Below are 16,035 nucleotides of genomic sequence, written 5' to 3'. Positions count from 1 at the left end.
CATGCAGTGGCCCAGGGCTCCCTCCCCTCTCCAACCCCCTCCCTAAACAACACACAAACCAGTCCGGGCCCAGCCTTATAAATATTGATTTTATAGAAAGGACCAATTCAAAACTGGTCAGATGCCACACGCCAGAAACTTCCAGAACCACAAGGATGAAAATCCAAAACCGAAAAAAAAAAAAAAAAAAAAAAAAAAAAACCCACAAAAAAACCCCAAACAGAACAGACGAGAATACCCCAGACCAAACTGCCTGAAAATCGAGGTCTCAGGTGACCAAAGGATTCTAAAGAAACTCACGTGGCTGGGGCTGGAGAGACCCCAATGCCTGAACAAGTACCCAGAATGGAAGGAAAAACAATCGGGAAATTCAAACCCACAGTCCCTGCCCACCGGCCCCCCACGCTGTCAAGAGCGAGGCAAAGGGCTTCACAGCTTTTTTTTTTTTGGGGGGGGGGGGGAAGAGAAGCGATGGCAATAGTTTAAATAATGGGAGATGGGGAATTTTTATATTTTAGCTTTATTTTCTCTTCTTTAGGGGAAGCGAAGAGACTGGTAGCTTTAGGTTAAGAAGAAAACAGTGATTTTTTTTTTTTTTTTTATTGTTTTAATGGGGAAAACATCTAGAAATGGCAGGTTGCCATGAAAAGTGCCACATCTGATCTGTGATCTGATGGCCCCCAATTCCTAAAGAGGAGGTGAGCCCTGGTGTGGCAGGTCAGGAGAGATACTGGCTTTGCATGCTGCAGCCTCTTGGGAGAACACAGCTCCAGAGACAAAGAACTGGCTGGCATGGGATGGGGGCGGGGGGTGCAGCAGAAGGGGGCCAGAATGGGGGAACCCTTAAGTAGTACCAAAATTAGCTGCCGTCTGCTCCCTGCTGGTGGGTCCCTGGGGTGTAGAGTGGCAAGGAGGGTGTTGGGGCTGAACGGAGAAGAAATTGAGATGCTGATAAAAACCACCCTGCTCGAGGGGTCCACGGGCCCTGGGTCTGAAGAGTAGAAAACCAATAGGGGTTGGTCGATCGGAGCGCCTTCTCAATCATCCCCCTGAACCCCATCTCGGTTCTGGAAGGGGATCAACACCGCCTGGAGGGTGACCCAGTCCTGGCCCTGGGCTCCCAGGGGGCAGGGGGAGGGGTGGGCACGGTGGGCTCTCCCCCCACCCCTCCCCCGGCTTCACCTCCCTTCCTCCCGGCCGGCCCGGCCCCCGCCCGGCCCGTTGCAGGGCAGCACCCAGTTGTTATCGTGCAGACCCAGGCGGCAGCCAGGCGTCTCGCGGTCCGCTCGGCGGCAGCACATCCAGTAGGAACGTCCGTAAGGCAGGTCGTGGTGGTAGGGCTTCGGGTGCCAGCGGCAGAGCGACACGTCACCCTTCTCGTATCTCTTGCGGCACTGCTTGCAAGGGTCATCGCGATACAGGGGGTCGCGGCTCCAGCGCGAGTCTGTGGCCCGCACACCGAACGCCTCAATGATGCCCTTGAAGTGGTGGCAGGTGCACTTGAGGGCCGCCAGGGCCCGCGTGGGCAGGAAGCTGAAGATCTTCACCAGTACGTGCTCGGGCAGCAGCAGCATGTACTGCCGCGGCTCCAGCAGCCGCTGGATCTTGAAGCGGATCTCCAGGAAGTCGTGCGACACGTGCCGATACAGGCGGCACAGGGAGGTGTCCGCTGTCCCCTCAGCGTCGTCCGGGCCTGGCGCAGTGGTGGGGGAGTCGGCTGGGGGCGGCTCGGGGGGCCCGTCCGGACCCCGGGACTGGAGGAAGAAGAGCTGGCCCGGTGGGGGCGGCTCCTCGGGGCTGACCGTCAGGCACACCGTCTCCTCTTTCACATTCTTGGTGCCATCCTTGCCAAAGAAGATGCACTCGTCCACCACACCCGTCACTACCACGTCCACGTGGAAGCCTGACGCGCCGCAGTCCCGGGCAGGGGGTGGAGGGGGCGCCGGGGGAGTGTCCTCAGGCCTGGCAGGGACCGGGCTCTCCCCCTCGCTGGCTTCATCCGCCCGAGCCAGAAGGAACTCCACGTTGCTGGGCAGGGCATCCCGAGAGGGGCTGATGAGCTGGTACAGGTCACAGGTGATCTTGTCCTTGGCTCGGGCCCCGGGGCCTGGGCTGCCAGGGTAGGCACAACCGGGCCGGCCGCTGCTCCCGTTGGGCAAGCTGCCGTCGGGCGCCCGGGGCTCTCGGCCGTTGGAGATACGAAAGGCGATGCGCACCTCCCCTGGGCCGGGCCCAGGCCGCTCCTCTTTGCGGAGGCCTTTGGCTGGAGGGCTGTCCCGCTGGGCCTCAAAGTGGGCCACTGCCTCAGCTACGCGGCTGCAGTCCCCGCCACCAGACCTCCGCTCGGACCCCAGCCCTTTGGCAGGCCCACCCTGCTCAGCCGACACGAAGACCACAGGCGCCGGGGTGCCGGGGCGTGGGTAGTTCTGCAGGGCCAGGGCGGCCCGCTGTTCCACCAGGGCCACCATCTCAGCCACAGAGAGCAGGTCTACATCTTCACCAGCTGAGGCTGGGGCCCCTTCAGTGGCAGGGGGCCCCTCTCGGCCCCCTGGGTCCGGTGGAGCCTTAGTAGGCTCCAGACAGCGCCTCCTCCGCTTGGCCTTGGAGCTGTCACTGCCCCAGTGCCCCTTGACCTTCATGGAGCTGGCCCGGCTGCCCCCACCACACTGGTGGGCCACAAAGAAGGCCACCTTCTCCTTTGTATTCCCGGGCTTGATCACGTACCACGTGTCCAGCAGGACTCGCCCCTCATCGCCAGCAGCTGCTGCGGAGAGGAGCGGGGCAGGCTGGGAGGCAGGGGCCTCCGTGGCCAAGGCGGGCGGGGTGTTCTCTGAGTGGGCAGGCCCGTGGTCTGGCTCGGCCCCGCTGCCCGGCTCTGGGCAGGCTGATGGCTTGAGGGCCGCGGCAGGCGGGCGCGGCTGGTTCTGGGAGTAGGTGCCAAAGGGCCGGGGGCACCAGAGCTGGAAGGGCAGGAGGCCGCTGCGGTCCATCCTGGGAAACGGTAGCAGACAGGCCGGGGCTCACCGCGTTTCAGGACCTGCCTGGATGGTCAGGGGAGGCTCCGCGGGCCACCTGGAGACAGGGAAGAGGAGGTTGGGGAGGTGGCGGAATAGCTTGTCCTCCTCCTACCACCCCGGCCTCAACCTCTCCTGAGGGGACAGACCAACTTAGACCACTGAGAACCCTACTCCTGCCCCGCTGCACAGGTGAGCAAAGGGAGGGCTGCAGAGTGGATGAGCGCCGGTCTTTAAACACCCAGGAGGTAACCAGAGCCGGCAGCCTGTCGCCACCATGCAGGTCATACTCCGTGGCCCGACTGCCCTCACTCACGACCCAGAGGCCTCCTGCTACCATAACCCTGGACTCTAGTGAAAGCAGCAACTGACAGGTCCTCCTCTGTCCCCTTGCTCACCCAACAGCCAGTTCCTCAAAAGACAAGAATTCCCAGCCCTACCCACCGCTACGGCTCCTCGAGCCCACGGAGGAAGGAATGAGGTAGGCCGGGCAGGGGAGAAAAATCCAAGGTCACAGCCAGCCAGGCCCTTAAGAAATCGGCTCTTCACTTTGTGCAAGTCGTGGGGCTCCCTGAGACACCCTCAAAGCTGCGTGTCCTCGCCCAGAAAGAACGCACACACTCGCACAAGGCCGTGCAGGTGATTAATTCCGTTAGGCACAGGCCACAGACCTCTGGGATAAGAAGGCCTGCTCTGGTGGACACAGGTCAACTGAGTGGGGAAGGGTTTACTTGGCGTAACACCAGGCCCTCAAACTTGGTTTCGGGACTTTTCAATTCAGGGCTCTCTTAATGACGACCGTTTTATTTTGCGACGACTTTGTGCATGACCTACTCTGGGGACGATTCTGCCACTGAGTCTGACGTGACCGCTTTGCACTGCAGGACCACCAGGCAGCACATCCCTCCGTCTCAATTGTTCCCTGGGCCCATCTCCCTCCAGGCATCTTGAAACCAAAATACTCTCCAAACCTCCAACCTCCCCAAACCTCCAACCTCCCACGTGCCCATAGACCAGGGGTCAGCAAACTACAGCCCATTGCCTGTCTCTGCAAATAAAGTTTTACTGAAACATGCTCATCTATCTATGGCTGCTTGCATACTACAATGGCAGAAGAGTTGCAACAGAGGACATACGGCCTTGCAAAGTCTAAAATACTCACTATCTGGCCCTTTATAGAAAAAGTCAGCTGACCCCTGCACTACAGACTATTCCAGGGGTCCTGAATTCTAAATTCAGGCAATTCCACAGACGCCACTAAAAATTCCATCATTTCGTGGTCCTGTGGACAGCGTTCAAAATCCAGACAGCCTCCAAACACCCACAGACACCAGTCACAAAGAGAGTCCTAATCCTAAAAATACTTACCCCTCATAATCCATGATCCCACCTTCCCCTCAAATACTTACAACCCCTGCTGAAATCCCAGTTCTTTGTTTCAAACAAGAATCACCATACAACCCCTAAAACCTATAGAGGATGAAGTCTACCATTCATCAATACATCCAAATGCCCAGGAATAGACACACAAACATAGCAAATGCCATTTTCTATAGATGCTCTACAGATCACTCTACAACTGGCTACCCTCTAAAATCCTCCATTCAGACCCTACCCTTATCTTCAGAATATATGCCTTCCCCCAAATATCCAGACTCTCTCCAAACCTAATTTAAATTCCTAAACCTATAAATATCCCCTCCAGCACAGAAGGCTCCAATCTCAAGGAACCCCTCGCAAATCCCATGTCTACCAAGGACTCCGACATTCACAGTGATTTCCCAACCTCACAGATACCCCCAAAAAGAGGAGTCTCCTGAAATCCTATACTCCCCTTCAAATACTTTCTAAACCTCTATATGTATTTCCTAATTCCACACAAGCCCTTCGACTGAAAAACAAAAACCAAAACAACAACAACAAAAAAACCAACCTAAAACATAAAAGCTCCCTAACACATAAGACTAATCCCAAACCTTATATTTTTCAAAGTCTCCCAAACCCCCAAATGCTCCCAAAGAATCCTCACAACTGACACGTGCTTATTGCGTGTTCGCTGGAGCTTATTAGATACTGTTGTAACAATTCCTGCTAATCCTCCTCGGTCCCGATGAAGCAGGTTAGCGTATTAATTAGTTCCTGTGTCCAGATGAGACACAGACAGGTTTAACCCCAAATCGAGGGTCAGACAGGTAGGAAGAAGTTGAGGCGGCGAAAGCCCAGGCATTCTGGCTCCAGCATCGGTACCCCTGGATTCTTTATTTTGTTCCTAAGTCTCTCCGTGAGCTCCTCAAATCGCAAACCCACCAGACATCTCAAACCACAAAGGAGACCCCTACAATACAACCGAAAGTTCCACATTACGGAAGAACCCAAACCCAAACCCCAAGGCTCCCCCTAAGCTCAAGGGAACCCCAAGTATCCCCCACACCCACGCAAACACTTTCTCAAGCCCCCAAATAACGATTAACCGCGAAGGGAGCCCCAAATTTTGAACTGCCCCCCCATTCGGACGACCCCCGAAACCTAGACACGCCCCCAAAGGGCCCTCACCCTCGAGCCCCGCCCCCCTGCGGCGGGGGCGGGAGGCAGCACATACGCATGCGCGCACAAGTGAAGAGGGCCCGCCCCCTCACTCCTTCTCTCCGGACGTCGCGTGGTGGCGCGCGACTACTTTCTCTCCGCCCCTTTGTTGACAGACGCGCGCGTGACGCCCCCAGCCAATGAGCGGCTGCCGTTCGGGGCCATGCCCATATAAGGAATGGCTTGGCGAAGGGGCCTAACTTCGAAAGAGGGAGGAGTAGGCGAGAGGTGAAGGGGGTGTGGAAACAGCGGAGTGTAAGAGAGCGTAGAACAATTCCCAACTTCTTGCTAAAACGGAGGATCAAGGCCAGGACAGAGGCCATGGTATTCAGGGATAGGTACATTACACGGCTTTCCCTCTAAACAGGAGCCCCGATTGACAGTTGAGATTTAAAGGGCCGGGCAGCTTCAGGATTGAGGGCAGAAGGAACCGGGCAGAAAGATCTGAGTGCCCAGGTTTGGTTGGGAACCCTGGAGACCGAGATTTCCAGTGGGGGAAACTGGGAAGCGGGATCACATCATCCTTGAAAAACAAATGGCAGAACTCTGCGATGCCTTCCCACCCGCCTTCCCCACCTCTGTCGCGGCACTGAGTCTAAGCCTCTGGGCTTGGCATTCAAGGCTCAAGCTGTGTGTCCAAATGGACCTCTCCATTCAGCCTTTCCAACCAGGCGCCCCAAATCTGACTCAGACTTAGTACAAGGAAAGAATATTAAATACTTTCAATAATGCTTTTTAAATATTAGTTACCTGTTAAAATGATAATACTTAGGATATAATTTAAATAAATTACTTAAAATTAACTTCATCTCTTTCTTTTGACTTTTTAAAAAATGTGGCTACTAGAAGATTTTAAATTACCCATACGGCTCGCATTATATTTCTATTGAACAGGGCTCACCTAGATCCTTACAAAGCCAGGCTGATTGAAGAGATATCCAAAGTGACTCCACTGCAGCCATCTGTCCAAGTGTCACCTGTCTGTCCTTCCACCACCCTGCCCCAGCCGTGCCTGCTTCCACCAATCCTGCACATCACAGCCAGAAGGGTCTTCAAGCACAAACCTGACCCTGTCACTACCCTGTACAAAACCTACCATGAATGACTCCCCGGTGCCCTTGGGAAAAAGCCCCGGTACCCTACAAGTCCAACCTCATCCCTCCTCACTCCTCCACACCCCCAGTGGACCCCGGAGGGCACCAGATCTGGCATAGAGAGTGGTTTGAGTACTTGCAACCCTGTCTGACCCTCAGTAGAAACTATTATCCTCTCCAATGTAAGAATAAAGAAACAGAAGCCAGACAGGTGGCCTACGCAGAACTGGTGCGAGTGGGAGCAGGGATAGGAATCCAGGGAATCTGATTCTAGAACGCTGTGCCCCATTGCTTTGCTATATATTCTCTGGGGTACTAGCTCCGCCATTCCTTTCTCTAAGAAGCGGATCTCCCAGCCTGGGTCAGACTCCCCCTCTGCGCTTCCCCCCCCCCCGGCCGCCTCGGGCGCCTGCAAACTCTTCCCTCCCGTGGTCTTTGCGTTGGTTCTTCCCACTAACTGGAATGCTCTCCCTCCAGATCTCCACGTGGCTCAGTTCTTTAATCCATTTGCTTTGCTCAAATGTAACTGTAACAGGGAGGGCTTGCCTGAGCTCCCTTCCGGGGAAACCTCCCACCTGCCCAGAGAAGGATCTCTGACGAGTCCCAGCCCTGCCCATGCTGAGTCATCACTGTCTCTACAGACGGATTTGTCTCTTCTGCTGGACAGTGAACCCAGAAGGGCCAGAGCAGTCATGGTCATTACGGTGTCCCCAGCAGCACTGCCCCAGCGTTGAGACTGAATGGATGGACCTCCCCTGCAGCTCCCTGTCTTAAACTTTACGAGGCCTGGCAGTGTAGACTCTGTTTCACAGCCAGATTCTGTCTGTGTCCAAGGTCACTGGGGCAGAATTTTCTAACTTCCCACACACTGAACCCTCCACATGGCCCTACACGAGGTCAGCTTTCAGAGAATGCTCCATGAAGGTCCAATACTGTAAAACATCGTGACCCAGAAGACTGAAAGTTGGAAAAAAAAAAAAAGGAAAAAGACCAGACAAATACGAACCAAGAGACAAGTAGAAGAGTGCCAATACCGTTTAAAAAAAAAAACGGCGGGGCCCCTGGGTGGCTCGGTCGGTGAAGCAATGGAACTCCTGATTGCGGCTCAGGTCATGATCTCGCGATCTCGTGGTTTATGGGTTCAAGTCCCACGGCAGGGAGCCTGCTTGCGATTCTCCCTCTCTGCCCCTCCCCCGCTCCTCCGCTTGTGCAACCCTGAAAGCGCAAGCCCACGTGCATTCGCTCTCAAAACAGATAAACAAACCTTAAAATGTTGAAAGAAAGAAAGAAAGAAAGAAAGAAAGAAAAAAGAAATAGCAGCATCTGACAAAAGCAAGAGGTATCGGTACACACAAAGGTGGTAACCAAACAAACCGACCCATCACAGACAAACGTTCCCGACCCATGCTAATAACACTCTGGCGTCAAAATACACAAAGCCAGAAAACAGGACGGCAAACAGTCTGGCCACTCCACAATTGTGGTGGGAAACCGCAACGCATCTCCCCAGAAGAGACGGGCTGGACAGATGAAATTAGTAAGGAACTGAACCACACCATCGACACCCGTGGTGGAAAGATCCCAACCGTTCGAGAATCCCCTAGCTGACATTCAGAGGCCCTCCTGTGTGCTGGCTTGGAGTTGGGCGCTGGGGACACAGAGATGACACTGAGCTCACCACGAGGAACTCATGAGAAAGGGGGCAGACGTCCAAATAAACGGTCATGACCCACATGAATGTATCAGGAGAGAAAATGACGATCACCACGGCGGTTCACCCTCGAGCACTCGCTGGTTGCCAGGCTTGGCTCGGAGCGTTTTACGGATATTAACTCACTTCATTCTCACATCACCTCGCCATTTCTGACCTCATTTCAAGGAAGTGGAGGCACGGAAGGGCGAAGTAATTGCCCTCAGACACAGCTTTGTGGCAGGAGTTCACGAAGTACCAGCAGCTTTATTCACCGAGCAGCACTTTGTGTGGATCAAGTTACTCCGTCCTCAAAAACTGCAGTCCCCCAGCAACAGCCACATACATTCTCCTTTCCCTTCCCGATTTTTTTTTTTTTGAGAGAGAGAGAGAGAGAGAGAGAGAGAGAGAGAGAGAGAGAGAAGACAGCGCGAGCGCATGTAAGCAGGGGAGAGGGGCAAAGGGAGAGGGACTGAGAATCCTAAGCAGACTCCAAGCTCAGTACAGAGCCCCATGGGGGGGCTCGATCTCATGATCCTGCGATCACGGCCTGAGCTGAAATCAAGAGTCGGATGCTCAACCAACGGAGCCACCCAGGGGCCCCCGATTTGCTTTTTTCCTTAGCACATATCACTATCTAATATACTATAAACTTTGTCTATAAAGTTTGTCGGTCTCCCCTCACTAAAACGCAAGCTCCCGCAGGACTGGTGGTTTCGTCCACTTTATTTCACTGCTAGATCCCCAGCTTTTAGAACAGCACCAAGCACTTGGCAACTCAGACCGTTCTCCCTGGAACAGTGGTCCCTGGGAGTGTGTTAGCAATGTAGTCTTGGGGCACCCGAGTGGTTCAGTCGGTTAAGCGCTAAGCCTCTGACTCTTGATTTGGGCTCAGGTCATGATCTTACAGTTTGTGAGTTTGAGCCCCAGGTCGAGCTCTGTGCTTGACAGTGAGGAGCCTGCTTGGGAGTCTCTCTCTCTCTCCCTCTCTCTCTTCCCCTCCCCTGCTCTCTCTCTCAAAATAAATAAGCTTAAAAGAATAAGTAAATACAATAAAAAATGTAAAAAAAAAAAAAAAAGGGGGGGAACGCAGTCTCATAGTCTCGGGCTCTGCCCTACACCTGCTGAGTCGGAAGGTGCCCTTTGACAAACTCTCTCGGGGGATTCGTATGCACATTTAAGTTGGAGAGGCAATGCCCTAACACATCAGAGGTATGCGATGCATATTTGTTGGGAAAAACTCCTAACCCTGCCACACTGCCTGTCTTCCCTCGGGCTACTGGGGACCTCTTGGGAAAAGCTGGCTGGTTCCAGACAAGCCCCCGTGGGGAAGGCCTGCCCCCAGCACCTCCTCCAGGAATTATTCGGGAGTGCCCTCCCAAGCTATTCGGGATCTCTTCCTCCTGAGGCCTCCTCTGGCAGCACCTGTCACCTGTCACTGCGGAATGACAATGCCCTGGGTGAGGGCCCATCTCCCCTCCACCCTGTGGGTTTCTGGAAGGCTGGGACCTCTCCTCGAAGGCACAGCTGCTCCAGCCTCCGCACTTGGCTCAACTGGCCTAGTTTAGCTCTTCCGGCTCCATCCTTTCCACGGTAGCTAGAGAGACTGCTCCAAACAGAAATCAGACCACATCACTCCCCTGCTGAAAACCTTTCTGTGAGAGGCGCAAGTCTGCAAAAACAAAAATACCTGTCCGGGAACCCTTCTCAGGAAGCTACCGGAGGATTTGCTTCTCCAATATGAAAACAGTGAACGAAGAAAAAGGGAGCTATCGGATCAAAGAACTAAGCGTAGCCCCGGAAGCGAGGCAAAAGGAATCCCCACATGAAGGTAAAGGGACAGCCTGGGAGGACAGTGCGGTGCAGGAGGTCTAGGGAGAACCCGTTCCCATCAATGCACAAAGAAAGGAGGAAGGCTAACAATTCACAAGCTAAGTGCACATCTTAAGAAGTTGGAAACAATGTCAACTACAGCAGGATAAAGCAAAGAAAGGAGAAAGGCAATAAAAAGTGGATGCCTGGCCCCCCTCACTCTGACTCACGGTGATGTCCCCACCAACCCCCGCCCTCGGGGCGCCTCCATCCCAGGGATAGGGCTGTCAGGATCACGGCAGCACAGGGCTGGGCACAGAGCAGGTGCTCAGGGAATGCACTGGTCCACCGTCCCGCAGGAATCGGTGGCTTCTTACCAGAGCTCTGTTCCTGGTCCTGCTGCTTCTATCCCCCACCCTCTCCACCCCCACTCCTGCCACCATTCGGTCCACAATCTTGATTCATCCAGGCCCCTTTCTCGGCTTTTTGGCCTCAGGGTCTGCTGGGCTCTGCCTCCCTCTCAAATTTTCCTTCCCAACAGCTCCCTAGTGATAGGAATCATCCAAATCCTCAGGATCTAGAGATTCAAGATGCAGAAAGAATCCAGGCAGGGCCTGCAGACACCCCAGCTTTCCCACTTTTCCCTACGTGCCCATAGGCAGGGTGCTTAACCCTCGGTGCCTCAGTTTCCTCCACTGTAAAATGCAGATAATAACAATACCCACCCACGGGCTGGTTGATGATTCACTGAGATCAACCTTGGTACAGTGCTCAGTGTCAGCTAGGCACCAAGGAGAGGCTCAGTGTTCAGGCTCTGGGATTATTATTTTTTCAATGTTTATTTAAAAAAATTTTTTTTCAATGTTTATTTATTTTTGAGAGACAGAGAGTCAGAGCATGAGCAGGGAGGGGCAGAGAGAGAGAGAGACACACACACGCAGAATCCGAAGCAGGCTCCAGGATCTGAGCCATCAGCACAGAGCCTGATGTGGGGCTGGAACTCATGAACGGTGAGATCCTGACCTGAGCCAAAGCCAGACACTTAACCGACTGAGCCACCCAGGTGCCCCTGGGATTATTTTTTTTATGTTTGTTTATTTTTGAGAGAGAGAGAGAGAGAGACAGAGAGACAGAGAGACAGAGACAGAGAGAGAGAGACAGAGAGAGAGAACAAGTGGGGGAGGGGCAGAGACAGAGGGAGCTGGGCTCCAGGCTCTGAGCTGTCAGCACAGAGCCCAGTGCAGGGCTCAAACTCAGGAACCAAACCACGGGATGATGACCTGAGCGGAAGTCAAGACACTTCACCGAAGTCAGACACTTAACCCACGGAGCCACCCAGGCGCCCCCAGGCTCTGGGATTATTAAGAGAACGTGAGACTGCCTCACAGTTTGGAAATCACTGGCCGAACCAAAGACTTCGTCCCTCTTTATTTAAGAACTCTGAAGTGAAACTGACCCTAGTCCCTCATAGTAACCAAAATACGGACATTCCTTTGTTCCTGTCGTGTACTGGGTCTCCCCTATTAATGAAACAGATATTTACAGAGCAGGTACTGTGTGCCAGCCGCTTGTTCCGGGCACTGGGGATATGCAGGGAAAAAGAGATAAAAATCCTCGCCTTCCTGGGGCTCACATACTAATTGGAGGCAGTAACAGTAAAAATAGAGTAAGTTAAGTTCCAAGGTGGCAAGCGCTATGGGGAAACAAATACGGCGAGAAGGACTGGGAGTGGAAGTGGAAATTATGATCTTTTTTTGTTGTTGTTAAGTTTATTTATTTTTTATTTATTTTTTTAATCTTTTTTTTTTTCAACGTTTATTTATTTTTGGGACAGAAAGAGACAGAGCATGAAAGGGGGAGGGGCAGAGAGAGAGGGAGACACAGAATCGGAAACAGGCTCCAGGCTCTGAGCCATCAGCCCAGAGCCTGACGCGGGGCTCGAACTCCCGGACCGCGAGATCGTGACCTGGCTGAAGTCGGACGCTTAACCAACTGCGCCACCCAGGCGCCCCAAGTTTATTTATTTTTGAGAGAGAGGGAGGAGGGGAGAGAACGTGAGCCGGGGAGGGGCAGAGAGAGGAGGAGAGAGAGAATCCCAGGCAGGCTCTGTGCCGTCAGATCTCACAAACTATGAGATCATGACCCGAGCCAAAATCAAGAGTCAAAATCAAGAGTCAGATGCTTAACTAACTGAGCCACCCAGGAGCCCCGTAGTGAGGGTTATGATCTCAATCGAGGGGTTAGGACGGCATCATGGAGCAGGTGACAAGCCAGGAAAACTTGTACTTTTAGGAATAATACAGCATCACCAGAGCTACTAGAAATATACCATTAGAACTGGTAAAAATAGGGGCAGCTGGGTGGCTCAGTCAGTCAAGCTTCCAATTCATGATCTCGGCTCAGGTCTTTATTTATTTTTTTTTTTTAGTGTTTATTTTATTTTTGAGGCGGGGGAGGGGCAGGGGGAGAGGGAGAAGGAGACACAGAATCCGAAGCAGGCTCCAGGCTCCGAGCCGTCAGCCCAGAGCCTGACGTGGGGCTAGAACTCATGGACCGCGAGATCGTGACCTGGCTGAAATCGGACGCTTAACCGACTGCGCCACCCGGGCGCCCCAGCTCAGGTGTTGAGCTCAGGTGTTGATCATAGGACCGTGAGTTCAAGCCCCGCATTGGGCTCCATGCTGGGCACGAAGCCTACTTTAAAAAAAAAGAAAAGAAAAGAAACGGTAAAAATATCATTGTATGAGTAAGCTTCGGACAGGCACAGGCTGAAAAACACATTTAAGATTTTAAGAAAAGGCAAAATGACTTGGAAGGCAGGCACATTTCCCAAGACGGACAAATAAAGGAAAGGGGGAGTAAAGTGTCACCTTACCCCAGGGGACCCCAGATGTGACATACAGGGACAAGTGAGAGGCTGGCACGCTTTACCCCCAAACCAAAAGTTTTCAGATAACTCACTGAGAGCTGAAGACAAAGGGTTAAAGACCCCTGAAAGCAAGGACAAGCAGGCAAAGCTAGCATAAGGGGCTGCAAATGAATCAGTAAGAGAAACCCCAAACCTGAGAAATGAGCACAAATGTCACCAACGCTGTGACAACAGCAAGCTCCCCAGGGGCAAAGTGTCAGTCTACACATAGTAGGTGCTCTGTCAACACTGTGAACTACTCAAGGAAGGAACCCCCGTTTTCTGGAAGAGGAAACCGAGGCCCAGAGGGGTTAAGTGACTTGCCTAGAGTCGCACAGCTAGTGTGTGATGGGGCCAGGATTCAAATCTGAGCGTTCTGGTTCCAAAGCGTATGCTCAACAGTTTCTTTCTCGGAAGACTAAAAATCATAGAAACACCTCATACTTCGTATTCACTAAACATTTTATATACGTTACCTTCTCATCTCCTCACAAGAGCCCCGTGCTTGGAATGCGGCCCCAGGTTACACAAGAAAACTCGAGGGCCAGAGTGGGAATGCAACTCGGCCAAGGACACACAGCGCAGAGGAAGGGATTTGTACCGCGGTGTACCTGAGGCCCAGTGCTTTTAAGCATAAACTTTCCCATCAGAGTCAGAAAACTTACGTGATAAACTCAGGAAAGCCTCACAACAAATGAACCAAACTGTTTCAAGATGAATTACAAAGTTACCTGACTGCCAGGGGAGGCTGGAATGACCCAAAGGTTGGGGTAAGAAAACACAGTTGTTGGAAATATTTCCTATTCACTGAGATACCTGGAGCTGGGCCAGGCTGGGCATTGGGAAGTGAATTATTTATATTTGGCTGGCGATGGGAATGGGGACAGATTGAGTCTCTGAGCAACCCCCCTTGGGGAGTCGCCCTTGGACATGGGAGCCTACGGGTAGTGGGTGGGACACCAGAAGGGTGAGATAAGGGGGAAATCTGTGAGAGAACGAAAAGGAGGCAGACTGGCTGACGTCTCCCTCCCTGGTCGCGGTCTTCCACTTTCTCTCTCGAGTCCGCTTCCCGCTCCCGCTCAAAAAAATGCTAACTCATGTGTATTGAGCACTTACTCCAAGAACTTTACGTGCTGACCTCCCTGGATCCTCTAACCTTCCTAGGGTTACCGATCCCATTTCATAGTTAAGGAGAAGTCAAAAGACTTGCCCAAGGTCACACAGCAAATGACAGAACCACAATTCAAACTGAAGACTGCCTCTGGTCTCGAGTCTCTGCCCTACTCTTGGCGTTTCAGTACAAGGCGAAGGGACTGAATTGCAGTGGTGAAACCAGGTTCTGTGCCGGTATGCCTAGCTTGGAATCCCGAGCCTACCATTTAATGCCGGATGACGTTAGGAAAGTTGCTTAAGTTCTCTGTGCCTCTGCTTCCTTTCTGTAGAATGTAATCCACTGAGGAGAGCCCGGGCATGGCACGCTTCTTAGCCGGGATATGCCCAGAGCAGTGCCAGGTTTTGAGAAACTGCCTCCGGGGTTGGACTGATAAGGAGGGAATCCATCAGCACCTGCGACCCAGTCACATTCCTGGGGTGGGGAACTTCCCACCAACAGCTCTGAGACTGGGGACTTATTGCAAGAGAGGGTAACAATCTTAAGAGGCCCTCCCTCTTCTCAGTGGCAAGTTGTTCCCACAACTCAGATAAGGGCACCAAGTTTCAGACAAGGGAGACTTGTTCAGGTCACCAAGGAGTGACCGAATGAGATCTGAAGGCTGGACCGCCAGTACACAACAACCACTACACGTTTCGAGATCCCACTGGAGAAACGCGAGTGCAAAAGGTTCTCTCTGTGGCCCTTTCTGGCCGTCTTATCCTAGTTCTGTGACTGTCCGGTTTCTTGGGGAGTCTCCGGCTGGTCTAGGCAAACTATCGTTACATCCAGGCGCCTAATCTCATGCTCTCCACCCATTCCCAGTACGGTAGCCTAACCAACACATCACGCTACCATTGATTTCTCTCCTTCCACCACCTCAGCTTGCCCTCCTGCCCCCAGTCCGATCTAGAGGCCCCAACCCACCGCAGCCACAGCTGGCTTCTCCCTCGGAGCCTACAGACCCCCTCATTCATCTAGCCCTGACTCCCATGCCTCTCCGCATCCCCCAGGCTACTCCCCCTCGAAATTGCTCCCTTCAGGGCCTCTGTCGGGACGCCCAGCCCCTTCTCCAACTCGGGACTCCCTTCCCCAGCTCGGAGCTCCCTTACAATCAATCCCAAGGCTCGACTCCCTCCCCACCTCCAAGACCCCTCCCCAGCCCCCATTCTTCTACTACTCCCTCCGGCTCCCGTTTCTCCCAAACCCCTCCCCAAAGCGATCTCTCCTCGTCCAGCCTCTTCTTTAGCCACTGCCCCTTCCTTCTCGCCACCGGCCCCGAACCTCCGCCCCAGCTTTCCAGCGTCCCCAGCCCCCGCTCGGGGTTCTCACCATCTCTCCGCGCCGCAGCTCTTCTCGGCTACGCGGGTTTCCCCCACTCGCTCCTCTCCAGCCTCCCCTTCCGGGTTCCCGCCCCGAAGCCCGCTGGGAATTGGAGTCCGAGTGGCCACGGACTACACCTCCCAGAAGGCAGCGTGATCAAGCTTGGAGGTGGAGAAAGGAAGCAAACGGGGCGGGCTGGGGAGAAGATCGACTCTAACTCCCAGGAGGCGGAGAGGGCACTTTGCGGCGCAGGCGCAGAGAGCGCCCCGCCAGGCGCTCTGGGAGATGGAGTCCAGGCTCCTCCATTTTGGCCCGGGGCCCTTTGGAAGAAATTGAGCAAATTGCCAAGAGACGTTTGTGAGGGGTGGAGAGTGGGGAAAGAGCACGTTTAGTTATACTAATTAACATAATACTTAACAGTGCCCTCTACTTTCTCAGACATTTTTCCATCGCCACCACCT

General features: G+C 53.5%; 1 protein-coding gene across 1 annotated transcript; it reads right to left on the bottom strand.

Annotated features, from left to right (window-relative positions):
• Positions 1–449: 449 nt before the first annotated feature.
• FBXO46 (F-box protein 46) lies at positions 450–15,670 on the bottom strand. The gene is made up of 2 exons (XM_043600486.1): positions 15,584–15,670; positions 450–3,072 (listed from the first exon to the last, which is right to left on the bottom strand). The coding sequence occupies exon 2, from the start codon at positions 2,988–2,990 to the stop codon at positions 1,179–1,181; it is 1,812 nt and encodes a 603-aa protein (XP_043456421.1). The 5' UTR covers positions 2,991–3,072; positions 15,584–15,670; the 3' UTR covers positions 450–1,178.
• Positions 15,671–16,035: the final 365 nt, after the last annotated feature.

Source organism: Prionailurus bengalensis, chromosome E2 (genome assembly GCF_016509475.1).
Source record: "Prionailurus bengalensis isolate Pbe53 chromosome E2, Fcat_Pben_1.1_paternal_pri, whole genome shotgun sequence".
In the NCBI taxonomy this organism is placed as follows: Eukaryota; Metazoa; Chordata; class Mammalia; order Carnivora; family Felidae; genus Prionailurus; species Prionailurus bengalensis.
The sequence above is the reverse complement of the archived record's forward strand: the minus strand, read 5'-3'. Positions and strand labels throughout refer to the sequence as shown.

Excerpts from the sequence above, each read along its gene's own strand:
- FBXO46 (XM_043600486.1), bottom strand. The coding sequence starts at position 2,990 with ATGGACCGCAGCGGCCTCCTGCCCTTCCAGCTCTGGTGCCCCCGGCCC.